Source organism: Fusarium musae, chromosome 9 (genome assembly GCF_019915245.1).
Source record: "Fusarium musae strain F31 chromosome 9, whole genome shotgun sequence".
Lineage (NCBI taxonomy): Eukaryota > Fungi > Ascomycota > Sordariomycetes > Hypocreales > Nectriaceae > Fusarium > Fusarium musae.
The window spans coordinates 2,347,680-2,365,452 of NC_058395.1; the positions used below are offsets into that span (position 1 = coordinate 2,347,680).

The window sequence follows — 17,773 nt, forward strand, 5'->3', positions numbered from 1 at the left end:
GGTCATTTCTTGCAAATCGTAAAGGCAAATTATTAGTATGCGGAGGATAATAGATTCTGATGGTGATAAATCTAAATATGGTCAGTACTCGGGTCTGGTCTAGTTGGCGGCAGTGGAGAGTCAAGATGTACTACCTGGTGAAGGTCAGGATCATTTTTCTCATATCTACCGAGATGTTGTCGGCATCTGGTGAGAAGAGAGGTATCAAGCATCCAGCGATGTGTTTCACGGAGCCCGAGAATTCGATCATCGCGTATCGCCGATGGAGGAAGATCTGCCGGAATCTGGTAGAAGCCCTGGCGATGCCTACGAGCTCATCGTCACGCAGATAAGATCCGATGATAAACAGAAGCTCAGTGGGCAACGCTGGAAGCGCCGCGATTGTGTGTTCCGACATGTTGATACGACCTTCTTGCTTTACTTCGCGATGTTGTGTGTGAACTTGAGCAAGGTTGTTTGAGGAAGATGTCTAAGTTGGGGGCTAGAAGTGTTATTTTGCAGTTGAGATTTGTGGCTGGGAGCTTATTCCGGCAGAGAAAACCTAGAACCTAGAAGCAACTGAGGTATTGACCAAATTTAGATTTAGGCAGGCAACAAAGTAACAAGAACTCAAAACTTCACTTCGAGAGACAAATGGCGCAATTGTTTTCGCGTCAACGAAGTGAAGGGTCGAGAATAGTGAAGTCTCAGTTTGGACGAAGAAATAGGCATAAAGTGGCAAAATTTGTGTCACTCGTCATGATTAATTAAGAGACTTGGGCAAGATCTCTAGATACTAGTAAACCTTTAGAACTGTCACTTCTGGCAACTTGGCTTTCTATCAGAAGTTTTCTTGCTCCCGGGCTTTGGTAGGACGCAGTGGATGGGCGAGAACGCCCACACTGCTTGTTCCAGCACGAATGCCAGTTGCATCTATTGCCAGTCTACTCATCTGCACTGCCATGCCTCAAGTATGAGCTAGGTATGGAAGTCCTTTCTGAAAGCAAGGTAAAACTCAGGTATTTTAACACAGGGTTGAGAAAAAAGTGTCATTTCTCGCAATGAAATGTCCCAGTAAAACTTCTCTACGATAGCTTTATGCATAAGAAGAAAATATGGGATTTTTCTCTTTACGCCTTTCGTCAGCGTGACGTGGTCAGGTAAGAAAAACTGGTGATACCTATCACGATGCAACAAGATAGAAAGAACAAATTACCACTTGCTGCAAAAACGACGCTTTAATCCTCAAAAATCCCCGTCGAAATCGTTAGAGCATCAACTACTGGAGCTAAACCACAGGTTCTGATAGCCGATCGACTGTGCAGTGTCGACGTACATAGCGCAGAGGTCCATCCCTTCAGCTTCATCGCCACGGCCCCTTTCAGCTCGAAGCATCCATCAAGCTTTAATTCCCCAAAACATTCGGGAATAAGTCCTTCTGTGAAGGATCCTCGAAAGACTCTTTAGAAATGTTCCACACGTCGCCTGTGAGAGTTGCTCTGTAGAACACGGGATTCACAGGATCTTCACTTGTGATGCAAACCTCCTCAAGACCTTTCGCACGGGCGGCAAAGTAGGTAGTCACCAATTTGGATACGCCTTCAGGTCCGTGAACTTCGCCGGGCCCCAGATCTTTTTCTTTCATCATCATCATGCCCAGTAATTGCCTCGTGATGGAGTCGATAGAAATGTCGTTAGACTCCAATGGACACATACTGATTGCAAACCGACGTAGCCGCCGCAACTGAGTAAGGATGAAAGCGGCCTTTGCGATCTCACGGCACTGAGAGGGCTGTTAGCAACATCGATACCAGGTCAGCGAATAACAAAAGGTTACTCACCCAGCGATAGCTATTATCTGAGTAGCCCCTGTAGAGGGTTAGACCACGGCGAGAAAATCTATCATAAATTTCCAATGATTCAAGGTGAGGAAAGTCTTTGGCCATCATGTTGGCCACCTGATTGTTGAAGACTGCCATTCTTGATACGCGATAATAGATGCAGAGGTATTTGCTGAGGCGAAGTGAAGTGAGATTAACGCCGTTGCGTGCGATTTGGCCACAGTGGTCTAGCAGCGATGTAAGAGGTAGAGAAATTCCCTTGAGGGCCCCGGACTTGAACTTTCCCACGATTTTGCCAATGTCCCAGTACTCGGCGTAGTTCTTGAAATAAACATGCTTAGGGCCATGCCAGTCTGCGCCCCTGCGAATGAAGCTGATGAACCGGAATGCTTCTTTGGGATCTGGGAGCCAGATATCAAAAACAACTCCATGGAGGTTCGGTGTATCCGCCAAAAAACGCCCGATAGGTATGGTATCAACTCCGCAGCGTTGAACCCAAGCTCTCATTTCGAAGATGCTGTTGAATTGTGTAACTTCAAATGTCACGAACCTGTCACAAAAATAAGCCAAGAACTTGAGTTGTAAAAGTAGTGGAGAACACTCACTTCGTGTGATGATGGGCCAAATGGCGGAATGAAGCATTCTTGCGCTTGAAGTAGGCGTTGAGGCTGTTTGTCAGCTCCTCCATGTTACCGGAAAACTTAAGATGCTTGCAGATTCTCGGGAGAAGTATGTCGCAAAATCTCGTTGATACGAGCGTCCAGTTCTTGATCTCATTGGAGGACATGTTGTCCCCGATCATACACACAATCTCTGTTGGCATGGTCGCAAGTGACGGGGTTGCGCCCAATCCCGCCATGATCGCAATGCCTCATATGCCACCACTTAGCAGAGTAGGCAGAAAGGTCAAAAGAAGGAAGTCTTGTTGATGCGCTCGAGTTTGTGAGGAGAGAAGAGCGGTTGGTGCAAAGAAGGTTGCAGCTTTGGAGCCTACCGGGTGGGTGGAAGGAAGAAGAGGCTCCGTGAATGCGGTCTGATTTTTGGTGTGACGCAAGAGAAGAAAGCAAACAGATAAAAACCTGAAAGGTGAAAAGGTAGAGAATTGAAATTCAATCGAGGTTTATTGCCCCCAGAGAGCGTCCACAGTAGGCCAGTGAATCATAGACAATGCCTGCCACTGCTAGAAAATGCCCGCACGTTCCCGCCTGAGACCTTGCAGACCGCACGCGCAGGCAGTGTTAACAAGACTCTATCCTGCATTGAGCCAATCAAACGTGTTCAATAACTCGAATCGAAAGTTGAGCCTCCCCGCCAAACCAGAACTGAACTGGTCCAGTGATCCAATGTCACTCATCGGATCCATATTATTGAGATGATAATCCAACACACGCTGTATCACAGTCTTGCAGCTCGCACAGAGATCGCCGTTTGGTGCTGATGGGTGAACCCAGTCCAAGAAACCAACTAGCAAACTGAGTTGCTGAACAATGCTTGATCGACTTAGGCGACTGTCCTTGGGATGTGTGCCTTGGAATGTTGGACTAAGGAGTTCAAGGCAGAGGATGCCACCGCCTGGCACTGCAAAGGCCATAAGCTACACAAGTGTCAGACAGTTTCGAAGATAACTAGACTCAAGGACTCACCAGCCACTCCATATCACGCCGAATATCACGGAACCGATCCTTGTGCATCCAGAACATTAGAGTAAGCGTTATCATCTCATACGAAACCAAAAGAACATCTCCTTCATCCGGACACCCAAATTGGAGGAGCAGCCTTTCCAGCAAGAACATGTTCTGTAGATGTGTGAGTCGGATGAATACTTTCATGGACACAACGTTTGTCTCGACTGGGGGGTCAGAAAGGTCTTTGTCATACGACTGTATTTCTGATCTGGGAAGAGGAAGATCTGTGGGGTCATCGGGATCATAGGTAAGGCATCGGGGAAGTTCAGCGATGACATTTATCTGCCTTTGCTTGAGATTTCTAGAAGAATTAGTGAGCTTTCCTTGCTGCTTGGAAGGATAAAGGGTACCTGATCGTCTCAACTGTCGTATTAGACCCAGAACCAAGACTAATATCAATGATTTCGTTCAGTATCTGAGCCATCAAGTAGCCAGCTCGACAGATACTAGATGGATAAACACCGCCCCTCAAGTTCCAGCCACGACTATCAAGCTCAGACACGGCCCTCTCAAGCACAGCACCTCCAGCGAGAAGATCCTCATCACTCAAATCCAGTGGTGGCGGTGTCGAACAAAAGTGCGGATTCAGTAGCGGTGGCCTCCCAGTGAAAGCAACGATGGCTTTGTCAAGATTATAAACTCGCCCAAAAAGACGTCGTTTGTGTTCTGAACTCAGCGACGGTTTGTGAGGCCCAGTAAGCTTCTCGGCGTGGACTCCGAGATAAGTCATCACGGAAACGGCATCTGCAAAGGAGCTCCAGCAAATAAGACCTGCCACATTCCATCAGTATCTGGGGTCGTGCAAGAAGAAGTAAACTTACTGGCATCACCTACAATCATCGACTCCATGATGGCCTTCTGGAACAGAAGATCCAATATGATGACATTTGCCAGAGTAAAGTGCCGAGCCAAATTGATGCTATGTCTCAAGAACGCCAAAACCGGCTTATTCGCCGTCCCACTCTCCAAGATATGAAACTGATTCTTCTCTATCGGTTCAAAGGACCCTGGTATGCGTCTCAAAACACTCCAGAGCAGTCCAATCGACTCCCATCGTAAATTCGGTCCACAAAGCTGATCTATCCACTCTTGTGAGCTAGTATCAATGTCTTGAAATGGCTGTACCGTGTTATTGCAAATCTGCTGCGCGATGAGCTCGAGGTTAAGCTTCCGCCGGTTTAGCCTCGCGCCGAACGTTGCTTCCAAGGAGTTGATGACAGCTGGAACCGTTAGGTTTGACCATAATCTGTTCTCATTCTTTGTGCCTTGTGAAATCATGTGTTCGTAGGAAGGACCGAAAACGCAGCCGAGAAGTGCGAGACATGACTGTCTTATCGACGGTGGGAGCTCTTTGAAACGTATTGTCTTGGTAGAATGAGAGCATGGGGTGCATGATTCATGGGAGTCAAGCTCAGATGAGTCAAGTTGTGAGAGGCAGTTCTTGGCTTCTTCGAAGATCTCATTATGTCCTACTCGGCCAAAGAATGGCGGCGTTGGAGCCGGTGTTTCCATCAAATGTTATGTTTCCAGAGTTCTAGAAGCTTAAGGCGAGGCGTCTTCCCGTTTTCCACAGTTCTAAAGACGGTATTGTTCAAGGCTTGAAGTCATCCACAGAAGGAAGATGTTCGCGCTCTGATGGTTATCTTGAACTCGGCATAGCCTCTCGGTGTGACTTCGATTCAATATGTGAGTTTGAAGATCAGATTTTACTTCATAAGATTCGATCCTATTATTCTCTCCGGATTGGTGATCTGATGTCTATCAAATGCTGACGTGGGGCGAGTTGAATCCAGCATCACGTCACTTGCATTTACACACTATATGGGCTTATTGGGTTTCGGTGCCAAGCCTCTCATCCCTGCACCAACGCGAAACCTGTTCTGACTCAAACCCCTGTAATGCAATATTTCCTTGTCCCTCTCCATATCCGCTCTGAACTCAATATCTAGTCTCGTGGCCTCCATTTAACCTCTTTCATCGATACCGTGGATACAACTACTAGTAGCAAAGTATTACTTGACGAAGATCAAATGGTACCAGAGCGCCAGTGTCTGCTCTCTTCAAAGACATAGAAACTGACGAGGCTTCCGACTTAGGGTCCTGAACCTGAGGTAGCCAAAATTCTAGGTTCGAAATCTCCCAAGAGGGAGATTTACGCTGACCATAAGAGCCGCCGCTTAAGCTATAGTGGTAAGTTGCTAAATGTGCAAATTGGAGCTCAAAGTCGGGAGGGACATCTTCGAGAGCTGCATCTGGAGGAAGTGAAATGACAAATGACAGAAGTTCCATATATCCAGTCACTCTGAATGACATTTGGCCAGTAGTAGCCCTAATTACGGGGTGATTCCCTTGTTCGATGATATTCGCCTCGGTACTATGACTCAAATTCGCTGATTTGAAGTGAATAGGACCGAAACTGAACTCGGGTACGGGATCTGTTACTCTCTTGAAGTCAAGGTTCTGCGACAGTAGTTAGACATATATCTCGATAGTTTCTTTTGGAGGTAAAGACAGCTTACGTCCCAGATGTAGGTCAATTTTCCAGATCTTCAATAGACTATTCATGCATCGTCTGATATTCAAGTTATCACCTTGTTTACTGACGCTAAATGATATCCAACCATGTGCCGTTGAGCGAGTTTTTGTCGAATGGCAGCACGCCGGCTTATGCAATAAGCGAAATATGGAAAGGATCGCTACAGAAATTGGAGCTGACAGCAAGGATGGCTTCCTCTATCCGTAAGCCGATCATGCAGTTGGCGACCTGAGCAGAAAAGCTTTGGCATTCGAGGTCAATGAGTTCCAATACATGTATTCAGCTTGACTTGCTCGCATCCCATTAGTTCTGAATTTTATTCATGTCTTCGAAACATGTAGCTGGAAAAGGCCAACTATAAATGGCGAATCAGGCCCAGTTACGCTTCCCTACCAACAAACTCTTATTGAACTTGCGCTCAGACCCATTGACAATTAACTCCAAATGCACATTTCAAGTGCCTTTCTTCTCTTTTCCCTTCGAGGCCCCTCAATTGGTATGAAATGTCTATTTCCTCGATGATTATTGTTAGTAATAACCGATCAGTTGCTGCGAGAGGGCCTCGTGGGCTGGATCCGCTGCCAATCTCATGCGACAGCGTCTGTCCACTAGGGGTTTCTTATCCATAATACGAAGGATGCTTTATTGAAGGCAAGGCTAGCATGTCAGCACAGGCAGCAAATCTTTGCTCCAGCACAGTGGCTTCAGCCTTGGCTGCAGACAAGACAAGCTGTGAGGCGAGCGTCTCTACTCAAAAAGCAAGCTATGAGGCCATGATATCTGCAGAGCAAACACAATATCAATCAAGGGTTCTAGTCCAACAGACGTTATGCGCTATTCAAGTCGCGTCCCTGTCAGAGCTGGCCAAGTACCAGCCCAGCCCCCAACCAAACCCCCAACCCCAACCCCAACCCAGGAACCCAATCGGCACTAGATATAAGACTCTGAAAAATACTCCTTGGAGAGATTGCAAAGCTCTTTGTGAAAAAGAACGGGAATGTTATGCTTCTGGGGCGGAACACCCAGGGAATTGCTTTTTTTATAGAAATGGCATGTGCCCAGGTAACAAATTCTGTTGATATAACTGTTACCGAGAGGACCAATAAAACTGATATGCCTTCTGCACCGCCGAGACAAAAAAGCTGAAGTAATGCAAGTTATATAATGTTTGAGCCTGATCCAGATGTTAGCAAGATTTAGATACACGCACGCACTGCATTAATGCTAAATTTACTGCAACGTCTCAAGCTGCCTTTTCTTTCTATCGGGTAGGCCTTCACCAAACTTGAATGTGGCGCTATGTGGCTGTGCCCTCACCTTCTCGGCTGTCGGGTTCCGATAAGCCACGGAAAAACGGAACCTCAACAGCCGGACCAATCTTGAACATTCAATCATCAACAACGATATCTGCAGCTCTAAACTATAACGTCCGCATCGTCCCGTCCTGCTCTATGGAAACGTGATGCCTGTCTTTTTGTGAGCGCATTCTCATCTCAGATCATCCATCGTCGCGCGCACCTCCATGTCAGGTCAAGAGACCTCTCCAAAGTCTCCCCCCGCCAATACACCGAAGCATCGACGACCCTGGACACCAGCCGAGGATGCGACTCTGAGGACTCTTGTTGGGCACTTTGGTGCTAGTAGGGGGTCTGAGGGTAGATGGAAGGACATAGCTTCTGGCCTGGAGGGCCGGACGGCCAAGGTGAGTCGCCACCTCCGCACGTGCTTCAACGCGACCATTGCCCTGCATGATGCGCGCTCACTGCCAGAGGAGATGAGATAAGAGAGATGGGAACTGACTGTCTACTTAGGACTGCCGAAAAAGATGGCTTCACTCACTGGATCCCTCACTGCGTAAAGGTCGATGGACATCTCAGGAGGATGAGATCCTCCTCTCAGCTTATGCTCGACTTGGACCGCTTTGGAATGAAATTGGTAAACTCATCCCTCCTCCAGTCATTGCATAGTCTAACGCATGCTAGCCCTTCTCATTCCTGGGCGGAAAGATGACCAATGTTCCAAGAGATATAATGATATCTTGAATCCATCTGCCAAAAACCGTTTAAGCGACTGGACTGCGGAGGAGGATAACCTTTTACGCCAAGGTGTAGCAGCATTGGGCCATCGATGGGTCGCCATCTCATCACGAATACCTGGGAGACCTCCCCTCACATGCCGTAATCGATGGCGTACACTCTCACGACTGTCACATAACCGACAGAGCAGATCTCAAGGCACTACTCCATCATCCTCGTCTCAGATGTCCCCATTTGATAATGGGATATCACCGGCGGCCCATAATCCAAATCTCAGCATTGAGACGAACCATGGAGCGACGACCGACTTGATGCACTTTCCAATGGATGCCGATATGGGTCATGACCAAATGGGATCCAGCTTTCTCGACTCAGCCTTTTTCGACACCTTCACAGGCCCTTCCCCATCGCCATTAAGAGAATCCGACCCAAGTGACGAAACAGAAACGCCGAATGACGTATCTGCCCCAGGTGCTGCCCCAGCAAGTATCGCACCTATTCCCGATCTTCCCTCGAATATCGCGACCCAGGCACAAAGTGACCCAAAACCATGGCCTCAGCCTCCGAAGCCGCCCCAAGCGCAGCAACATCAGAATACTACGAATGCATCATTCATGCAATCGCCCTCTACTTGGTCATCACTGGGTACAATGCTGCCACCTGGTACCTCGCCCACGGATCAGAATATGTGGCTAGGAATGACTGGTAATCCCCCAACACCGAAGAACTGGACAGCCCCAAGGCCAGCAGACGAATCGAATCCATTGCCTCAGACATTTACCGAACAATTTCAAGTACCAACAGTACCAGGAGTACCACCGCCTACTCAGCAGACAATCCATCACCATCATCATCACCATGTCCATCATCATTTTCACCACTATCATCACTACCCAGGCAATGGAGATCAATGGCGACAGCTGGAGCAGCAATCAGAAGCCGAGGCGATGCAAGCACCTTTGCAAAACGAGAACGGGCCCCAAAACCCAGGGTGATGCGTTTAGCTTAACAGATCTCACCTCGTCCAGTCATGCCAGCACGTTGACCTGAATACGCTGCCCAATCATCCGAATAAGCCAAATAACCGGGAAACAATGTCATGCAGAAACCCCCACCACAAATGGATACTGATTTCCATTCTGCCAGATAGTTTCTGTCATGACGACTAAGTGAGATGTAGGCCAGCACTGGTAACCAATAAGCGCTCGAAGATATCACTCATAAGATACCACTGTTCTGTGCCGAACACATCGAACTCACGACCTTGTGAAACCCCAGATACGGATACTGCCCATTTTATCAGCCCAGTATAGTGACCGCGCTCGCTGCAACCGGCATGCTGTGCCTTTATATGACAACCCTACTTACGAGGCACTGTCATACTCTTGGGGTGGTCCGTACATCGATCATATCATCGAGCTTGGTGGCCAATAAGCTACGACCACGGACAACCTATGTAATGCACTCCAGCGGTTGCGATTCGTCCGCCAAACGCGGAATACTTGGGCAGATGCGCTTTTTGTCAATCACGTCGATAAGGACCCATCAGGTTGGATTGATGAGAAAGATCTACCAGTGCAACATGGAAGGCATATTGTGGGTTGGGGAATTTTTCGGCAACGGCGATACGCACACTGGCGCGAGTTTCACAGAAGACTCCTCCAACAGCATTTATGTCAGATCGCTGGCTCCCGCCCGCTACTGAAACTCCCAAGAGTATGCGTAGTCGTCGGCAATGGCGGGGTTAGATGCCCACGCTGCTCTCTTGAATCTTTGGTAGTGATAGCGAAAATGGACTGTGTGAAAAGTCCTGAGGAAAGCAACTTTGTACTGCGGAACGATATACTTACTGCTATCACCTCATGTCCGTGAGGCATATCGGAACGGATACCACGTGACTCAGCCTCAGTGTCACGACATTCTTCAAAGCCGAGGGGGTCGATGTGCGTGTGAGGCGCGTGATGTGAGCCACCATCTGCGGGGTCTGTTGAGTTATGGTCAACCCTCTCTGGGATTCCAGACCTCATCACTTTGTTTTCCAATATCACAACTTTCCTGCGGAAACGGGTTTGGTCTGCCATACAACAGTAAATATAAGAGTAGGGAATGTTTCATGTGTTTTGTTTTTGGGGGACCATACCGTTTATACTAAGGCCTCTCGAAGCTGGAGTCTTTGGTTATGCTGGACAGGCGTTTGTTCTTGGGATTATGGATAGAGAAGCCCTTCAACAGGGACGTGAGTTGGAGCGGATAGCGCTTGTATGAGGGAGCTTTGAACTCGAAGCTATAATAATGATGCAGTGATTTCTACTATTAGTGGTAGATTCTCAACTATCTTGACAGAATTATGTGCAAATGAATGAAACAAAACAAAATCAATCTCATAATACGTCTAATCATGAAGTGAAAGAAAGCTCTCCAGTTGGCTGTTGTGGTGAGGGGCACTTCTAACACTTCCCCCCTCGTCACATACCGGGAAGTTCCCTCTTGCCGGGAGCGAAAAGGAGACCCTGAAACAAGAGTAGCCAAGAAAAGTTAATCTTGCGTCAAGCAGGGCAAACTCGTAAGACATCCTGCCCTGTTTCGGCCTTTGCTTTTGCTCCCGGTCCTCGCCTCCATTTCTCTCTGCCGAGCGGTAAGTGATGCAAGTATGCGGCGTTTTGAAACAAACATCTGGCTCACCGCTTCGTCGAGTATGTATGAAATGAAGAAGTCAAACACTTTAAAGTTTGGAGGAAGAGCAATTGCATTGTCTCAAGATTCAGTCTAAGAGAATAAAGCAACCTTTGGTTAGGAAGTACTCCAAAGTTAACTTAAAGACTGTACAACCCATAGAGAGATGTGATGAGATCTCATCTGCGGCATGTGCATGAAATATAACCTTGTTTAGTTCGTTCAAGCTGCAGTCGGCTGTGAATGGGTATACTCTTCTCCACATGGGGCAAGCCAGATCTGAATCAAGATCTGTTGGCTTTCGGTGGTGTTCGATATCATTGTGCAAGATAAGTTTCAGGATCACATTCCTATCAATTACTCATCAGGGTCTATCCCCGCATCGCACGCTGTAGATTTCAGATGAGATTACGACTTCGATCAACGGTCCCTTTGTCTTAGCCGTACGTCAATCAAGGTTGATAGTATTCTGTTTTTTGTAGAGTTGTAGATTGCTTTTGAGGAGAAAGCGGCAGGCACATTGAATATCTCATGCAGTGAGTGGATAATCGTCAAAACCGGTGACTGTAGCACGGCTCATAGATAATACAAAGTTCAATAGTTGAAGTTAGAAGGGAATATTTGGATGTCAAGATAGAGATGATCTGCGACTATAATATTACATGGCTCAGTCCGTGTCTACGTCGTCATTCTCGGTAAGAGATATTCTCCGCAATATGTCTCTCAAGGTCAATGATGATCCAGTTTCCTTCTTCTAATTGACCTATAATGAGCTGACCTGCAAGCCACGACAGCCACCCCCTCAGTAACGACGCGGCCTGTCCGGCAGATGTCCCCGCTCGTAGGCCTCATTGAGACCCTCAGCCAGCCTATGTTACCATTTCGGTCCATCTGCAGCCCGCATTTGCAGTACAATTGTAGGCGGCGCTTTTAGTGTAGCTGTGCCGTGCTTGTTGATGCTGAGCAAAATTATAAGCCGTTGGCCCTAACTATGGAACGCTTCGGGCCGCAGCGATCCGTAAGGACTAACGAACGTAGCTTGTTGTGACGAATGTCCGAGACACTGGCTGGCACGAGGGGGGATAAGACATGCAGACCGATTGACCTCCCGAATACGATCGGTCATTCGTGATACCTGCTTCCCAGGGTCGTGTTTGACTTTCACTCAGACATGCTTCACATTAAAAACCTTTTTGAAATTTGTGACTGGTTATTCACTGTTACTGCTGGCGTATGAGAGAGACAGTCTTCTCAGAGAAGCATTTTTGTGGCGTAGCTGACCACTAAGCTAACGCTGTCATAAACAAGGGTTCAGCTCAGCTGCAGGTCAGTTGCAAATCTTCTCCTATTACATCCACCATGTCTTGCCAATGAGGGGTTGTAACTTGGAGCATTGACCGCTAGCTAGGCCGCAACTATAAACTAGCAAAATCATGCAGAAGACGGTCGCTGTATGTGACGACAATTGGCTACGGAGCGGATATCAGCTTGCAATATGCCTTAAGACTGCATTCTAATGGAATATGATGTTCACCATCAGCAATGTAGTGTCTTGTACATGAGAAGAAAGTCACAGTAGAAGCATGTGGTATGAGATGGAAGAGAGTCCGAAGATGTATAAAAGATCGGTCTGCACCTCGAGATATGTCATTCACTCCATCTTCACTCATTCCCTTCACAACACAACACAATTACCCTTCAACCCAATAACCTCTATTCAAGATGTTTGTTTACCAAGGAAAGATGAACTGGTGGACGTACGCCATAAACGAGACCTTCGTCGTCGTCCTCCCCAACGGCCCAGTCCGCGTCGGCGACAGCGTCTATCTCTTCTGGAAATGGACCGTCGATGCCAAGGGCGTCAAGAACGGCAACGTCTTCCAGACCATCAGCGTCGACTCTGTCACACAGACCAGTGCCACTGATGTGACATTTGTCCTTAAGGGCTCCTGGTACAGCTTCACCGTCACCACAAAGGGTGGCTATGAGAACATCAGCATCGTCATGAGAAACCCCCAGGGCGGTGTCAGTGATCCCATGCCGCTCAAGCGCGAGTGGAAGTCTGATAAGGAACTCACTGGCACTACTCGCATTTGGACTGGAAAGTTCAAGTGGTTGAGCTTTGCGAAGGATGAGCAGGCCATCTTCATTGTCCCTGACGGCTTTGGGGAGGGCAAGCCTGTTATTTCGACTTGGCAGTGGACTAAGGCTTCCAATGGTAAGACGAAGGAGCCGTCGTTCCGTGCCGAGACTCAAAAGAATGTTACTGGGCTTGGTACTGATACTGTCGAGTTCTCGTACAAATCTTACTATGATATCAAGTGCACCTGGGATGGCAAGAAGGACCAGCTTGATGTTTGGGTCACAGAGGGCGCCCACAGTGAGGATGTTGGTGACATGATCCGCTCTGCCATCATTGAGCGCTCAACTCACTCTCAGTATGTATCCAACTCATCATATGAGAGTTTTGCTAACTTTGCAACAGTGACTTCAACCCTCCCTTTCCTGCTCCCACCAAGAGCGAGTGCGACCACTATCTCCCCCAGCCCCAAGCTTCGCTCCCTCGTCTCGTGTGCCCTCTCCCGTTCCCTAAGGATCTCCTTGAGACCCTTGCACACACTGCTGCATACGTCGACCAGTGCGGTTACCTAGCCAAGTATGCTCAAGATGTACGTTCAATTCTTTCATCTATCATTCGACACATGCTCACACTGCTTAGCGCTTCGCTGCTCTCGATGCCGATTACCACTTCTCCCTTGAGCAGATTAAGGCTCTCAAGATTGAGATCGAGAACATCAACAAGACCAAGGGCGAACTCACCACTGACCGCGATGCCGCTATCGCCAAGGCCCAGAAGCTTCAAGAGGCTCTGGACAAGGCCATGAAGGACGGTGAAGGTTACCAGAAGGAGATCGCCAGACTCAACAAGGTCATCTCTGACGACAAGCTCAAGGATGCCGAGGCTCTCAAGGTCCTTGAGAAGACTCGTGCCGATCTCAAGGCCTCCCAAGAGCAGTGCTCCAAGCTTCAGACCGAGGTCGCCCAAAAGGATGCTCAGATCGCCGAGCAGGGCGCCACAATCAGCAACCTCCAGAAGATCATCATCACTCTCGAGACTACCATCGCCCAGCTCCGTGCCGAGGTCACAGTCAAGACCAGCGAGAACGAGAAGCTTGCCAAGGCTAACGTTACCCTTGAGGGACAGAAGAGGGATCTTGAGGGTTCCGTCAAGGACCTTCAGGATGAGCTTGCCCGCGCTCAGCAGAGGATCAAAGATCTGCAGGAGACGGCTAAGAGCCACGCGGTCAAGGACAAGGAGATACGTGATGCCAAGGCTCGTGCTGATACTGAGGCCGCCAAGTCTGAAGAGGAGGCCGCCAAGGCATTGGCTGAGGTTGAGAAGTATAAGCAGTGGGCTTTCGACAACAAGGTCAAGATCGATCTCTCCAGTTACTGATGCCAGGGATTCCCGCCGTTGCACTTGGTTCCGGTGGGGCTCTCGTGTCATAGGGTGCTGAGATATTGTTGGGTGGTAGGCGCCATCTGCCTGGCGGCTTGGGAGCTGAAGAGGAGATGGAGCATGGAGAGGACTGTTTAGCTACTAAGTAGTCCTGATATTTAAACTTAATACATTCCCTTTGTTACCAACTTCGATTGAACCACGACTCAAGTGACTTACTGCATCAATGACGTATGGTTGGCTTATCATATCAGCACATCACTAGGTTAAAGAAAGAAGATTAGCCTTGATGAATATGATCGTTATACTCGACAGACTCTAAATCCACCCTAAAGAAATTCTATCCCGCGCTAAAGTATGCCATCTATCCGATTCCAAATGAAACGTCCATCCAATGCACATGTGCTCCAAACATGCAAAAGTCCAATTCAAGCCTAGTGTTTATCGCTGAGCGTTCTCCTCCATCACAGGCGCATCTGGGCCCTCAGCTCGAGACTTCTCAGCATCCATCTCCTTGTTATGCTTTTTGCCGAGGAAAGGAAAGAAGAAGTAGGGATGGAAGATGGTCAAAGTCCAGACAGCAATGAGAATCATGGCGCCATCGAGAATCAAGAAGGTTGTTTCGTTTTGCATGAGGGTGCTGCCCCAGCCCATCTGCATTTCAGGAATACTAGACAACATTAGTACGAAGAGGAAAGGGCAGATCTGAAGGGGGTTTACCGGTAGATGCAACGGATGATAATGGCGATGTAAGCAACGGTCAGAGCATAGACAAAGATCTTGGTCTTCTTGTCGCTTGCTCTGATAACCTTGACGTTTCCGTTGGTCGATGATTCACTCTCGGTAGCAGTCTCGTCGCCAGCCCTGACAGCAGCACCATTCTTGATAGCCTTGTGTCTCCTCCAGATATAGATCATCATCAGACCACCACAGAAGATCATATTGGCCATCTGGAAGACAACACCAGCAACAAGAAGACCAGATCCTACATCAAGCATGCCCTGGTCATTGTTGTCTCCATTAGTGGCAGCTGAAGAAACACCGCCGCCAGCAGCTTGGATGACAATAGAGAAGAAATCGGTGCCGACGAAAACCCATGGATACAGGACAGGCTTGATGAAACTGTACTCTCGACCGTACCATAGCACAAGATGTTTGAAGGTGATCGAGATAGCAGCGGCGACTAGTGTCGGACCGAGGATGAGAAGGACAAGCTGGATGACGAAGGCGTTGTAGACCCAGGGGTTTGAACTCATGACGATACGTCCACTATAACCGATGAGTTCAAATATCGTCCCGATCGCAAGCCATAGAGTATACGACCAAGTTCGTGCCTTGATACCGAAGTAAAGTTGTGGTACAAGCGCCAGCGCATGCGCCACGACGAAGAAAACACAAGCGCCTAGCGTAAAAGTGTCACCATAAAGTGACAACTCAGCAGGACATCGTTCGGAGATTCCATCTTTACAGGTTTCGTAACTCGGCGGAGGGTAGTTTGTGCCGTTGTAGGACATTTTGATGCGATCTGGGGAAGAAGTTTGAAGGAACCACTTGGTTTTTTTGTTATGTTGGAGGGTGAGTCGGATATAAAAAGATGCTGATTTTCTGGAGCATGGGCTCCGTGGGGGCAGGCAGGCCACGCCACGGAGAATATTCCGCAGATATTTACGGGGAGAGGAATGGGAATTGTGGATTTGATTACATTGCAGGGCGCAGTTGGACAGCCAAGACTTGAGCATAAGCGAGGTGCAAATCATTGGCTTGGCGTTGGATCCTTTGATTCAAGAGTCTCTCTTCATATCAAGACATTACTCTCAGACAAGACCACTTGACTTATCAATACACACTACGGCTCAACTCTAAATGCGAGTTAACCTTAAAATCTTACAAGAATACAAAGAAAGACATTAATCAGGCTCATTTCCAGTCTAAACGCGTATATCTTGGCATCGTCAGCACGGGCTAAACGACGCGTAGACAACTTGATAAGCTCGCATTCCCCGAACAGCCCGATTGGTCCGTCGAGTTTCGACAGCTCGCATTTCTCGTTCCCCCTCGCTTTTCTCGCAACGACATGCAGCCATAAGATTACACATCGTCTGAGGTCATGGGGTATCCACATGTAAGAGATCGGAGGTTTCATTCTCATGTTATCCCGTATTTCCGGTCCAAACCTGACGGGCTAGAGTTTTTAAGCTTAAATCTGATGGAAGAGGCACAGTTTAGGCTATGGAAATAACAGAGCCAATTATATGTTATTCAAGCCAACAGCCATTTCCTCAACCTTCTTCGACACCTCTTCTACAGCTGTTGAGTTGCTAATCTGACCATCACCATCGAAGTTCGAAGCCCTGCTCGAGCGGATGCTTTGGTGGGATAAACTCAATTTCACCTGGCTTTTTGGGAGCTGGGCGTGTGGTTGCGATGAGATCAAGAAATGTCGTGGGTCTCGTCGCGTCGTCTGGAATAACCGCCAACTTGGCGACTTGGTATATGAAACCGAAGGCGCTGTGACTTGGTTGATGAAAATAGCCCGCTCCTTTTAGAGTCCGGCAGAGGAGTGGATCACTTCCGCTAAGTAGTTGTTCTAGAGCGGCAACATGTCTTTCGAACTCGTTTATATACCGCACCGAAGTAAAGACATTGTGCTCTTTGAATTCGGCTATGAAGGTTTTCTGGTTGGTAGTAGCAAACATGCGCGACGAAGCGGTTCCCGGACAAAGTGTGACCATCAGTTCTGACTTGCACAGTCCATCCAAGATAACGTTCCGACTCCGATCTTTCAACTCCTGAAAGCCTCATGCAGTGCTCTTTATATCTCCAGGCAAACTTTCATCGGTCCCTTGCGTCAGCAACCCAGTCTGTAGAAAATAAGCCGGATCGAGCGTGGTGCCTTTCAGTCCACTGAAGCAAGTCTTTACTAATACCTTGCATCTCAGCCTTTCCGTACAAGAAATCGTGGACCTTATCAACCGCCTTCCTTGCGGGAGAAGCCGTGAGCATAGTGGGCGATAGTAGAGTGAATTTGAGCAAGACTGGGTTGGAGTGCAAGAAAGATCTCGTTGAGAAGGAATTTATTCGTGATCAGTATCTGTTCGGATTGAGATGCATCACTGAACATGCATACAAAGTCTCGCAGAAGAGCTACATCGTGCTTTAGAGAGAGTACGAGCGCATCGATATCGCGGCCCTCCAGCTCAGCTATGGCGAAGTTGAAGATATCAAGGGCGAGGGGTGTACAACCGACTATTGTACCCAGAACGTCCATTTTAATGATGATCCTTAGAACCATGACTGTTAAAGAAAGATACCTGGTAGAGAGTTATTTACCCAGGTATCGTCATTTTAAGCCTCACGGGCATCGCCTGTGCTGATTAACGGGTTGGAACAAGTGGCTTGACAGGCCGGGTTAAGCTGACATGTATTTACTACCACTTCCGCATGTCATCGGAGCCTCGCTTGGGATTGATTCTGGGCATCAGCATTTCTAGTCGACTTTTATGCAAGCTTCGCGAATAAGAGTTTACTTCAAAGCCGAGTATATCCTTGAAATGGTAGCGGAT

General features: G+C 48.0%; 5 protein-coding genes across 5 annotated transcripts; 2 read left to right on the forward strand and 3 right to left on the reverse strand.

Annotated features, from left to right (window-relative positions):
* Window positions 1–1,384: 1,384 nt before the first annotated feature.
* Window positions 1,385–2,643, reverse strand: J7337_011974 (uncharacterized protein; the record flags this gene model as incomplete). Its single annotated transcript, XM_044829507.1, has 3 exons — window positions 1,385–1,762; window positions 1,821–2,370; window positions 2,426–2,643. 3 exons carry the CDS (start codon window positions 2,641–2,643, stop codon window positions 1,385–1,387), a joined length of 1,146 nt encoding a protein of 381 aa, XP_044676182.1.
* A 426-nt stretch (window positions 2,644–3,069) lies between these two features.
* J7337_011975 (uncharacterized protein) lies at window positions 3,070–4,235 on the reverse strand (the record flags this gene model as incomplete). The annotated part of the gene is made up of 3 exons (XM_044829508.1): window positions 3,070–3,414; window positions 3,464–3,806; window positions 3,856–4,235. The coding sequence occupies 3 exons, from the start codon at window positions 4,233–4,235 to the stop codon at window positions 3,070–3,072; spliced, it is 1,068 nt and encodes a 355-aa protein (XP_044676183.1).
* A 3,328-nt stretch (window positions 4,236–7,563) lies between these two features.
* J7337_011976 (uncharacterized protein) lies at window positions 7,564–8,008 on the forward strand (the record flags this gene model as incomplete). The annotated part of the gene is made up of 2 exons (XM_044829509.1): window positions 7,564–7,743; window positions 7,853–8,008. The coding sequence occupies 2 exons, from the start codon at window positions 7,564–7,566 to the stop codon at window positions 8,006–8,008; spliced, it is 336 nt and encodes a 111-aa protein (XP_044676184.1).
* Window positions 8,009–12,472: 4,464 nt separating this feature from the next.
* On the forward strand, window positions 12,473–14,207 carry J7337_011977 (uncharacterized protein; the record flags this gene model as incomplete). The annotated part of the gene is made up of 3 exons (XM_044829510.1): window positions 12,473–13,188; window positions 13,236–13,419; window positions 13,470–14,207. 3 exons carry the CDS (start codon window positions 12,473–12,475, stop codon window positions 14,205–14,207), a joined length of 1,638 nt encoding a protein of 545 aa, XP_044676185.1.
* Window positions 14,208–14,651: 444 nt separating this feature from the next.
* J7337_011978 (uncharacterized protein) lies at window positions 14,652–15,724 on the reverse strand (the record flags this gene model as incomplete). The annotated part of the gene is made up of 2 exons (XM_044829511.1): window positions 14,652–14,880; window positions 14,931–15,724. The coding sequence occupies 2 exons, from the start codon at window positions 15,722–15,724 to the stop codon at window positions 14,652–14,654; spliced, it is 1,023 nt and encodes a 340-aa protein (XP_044676186.1).
* Window positions 15,725–17,773: the final 2,049 nt, after the last annotated feature.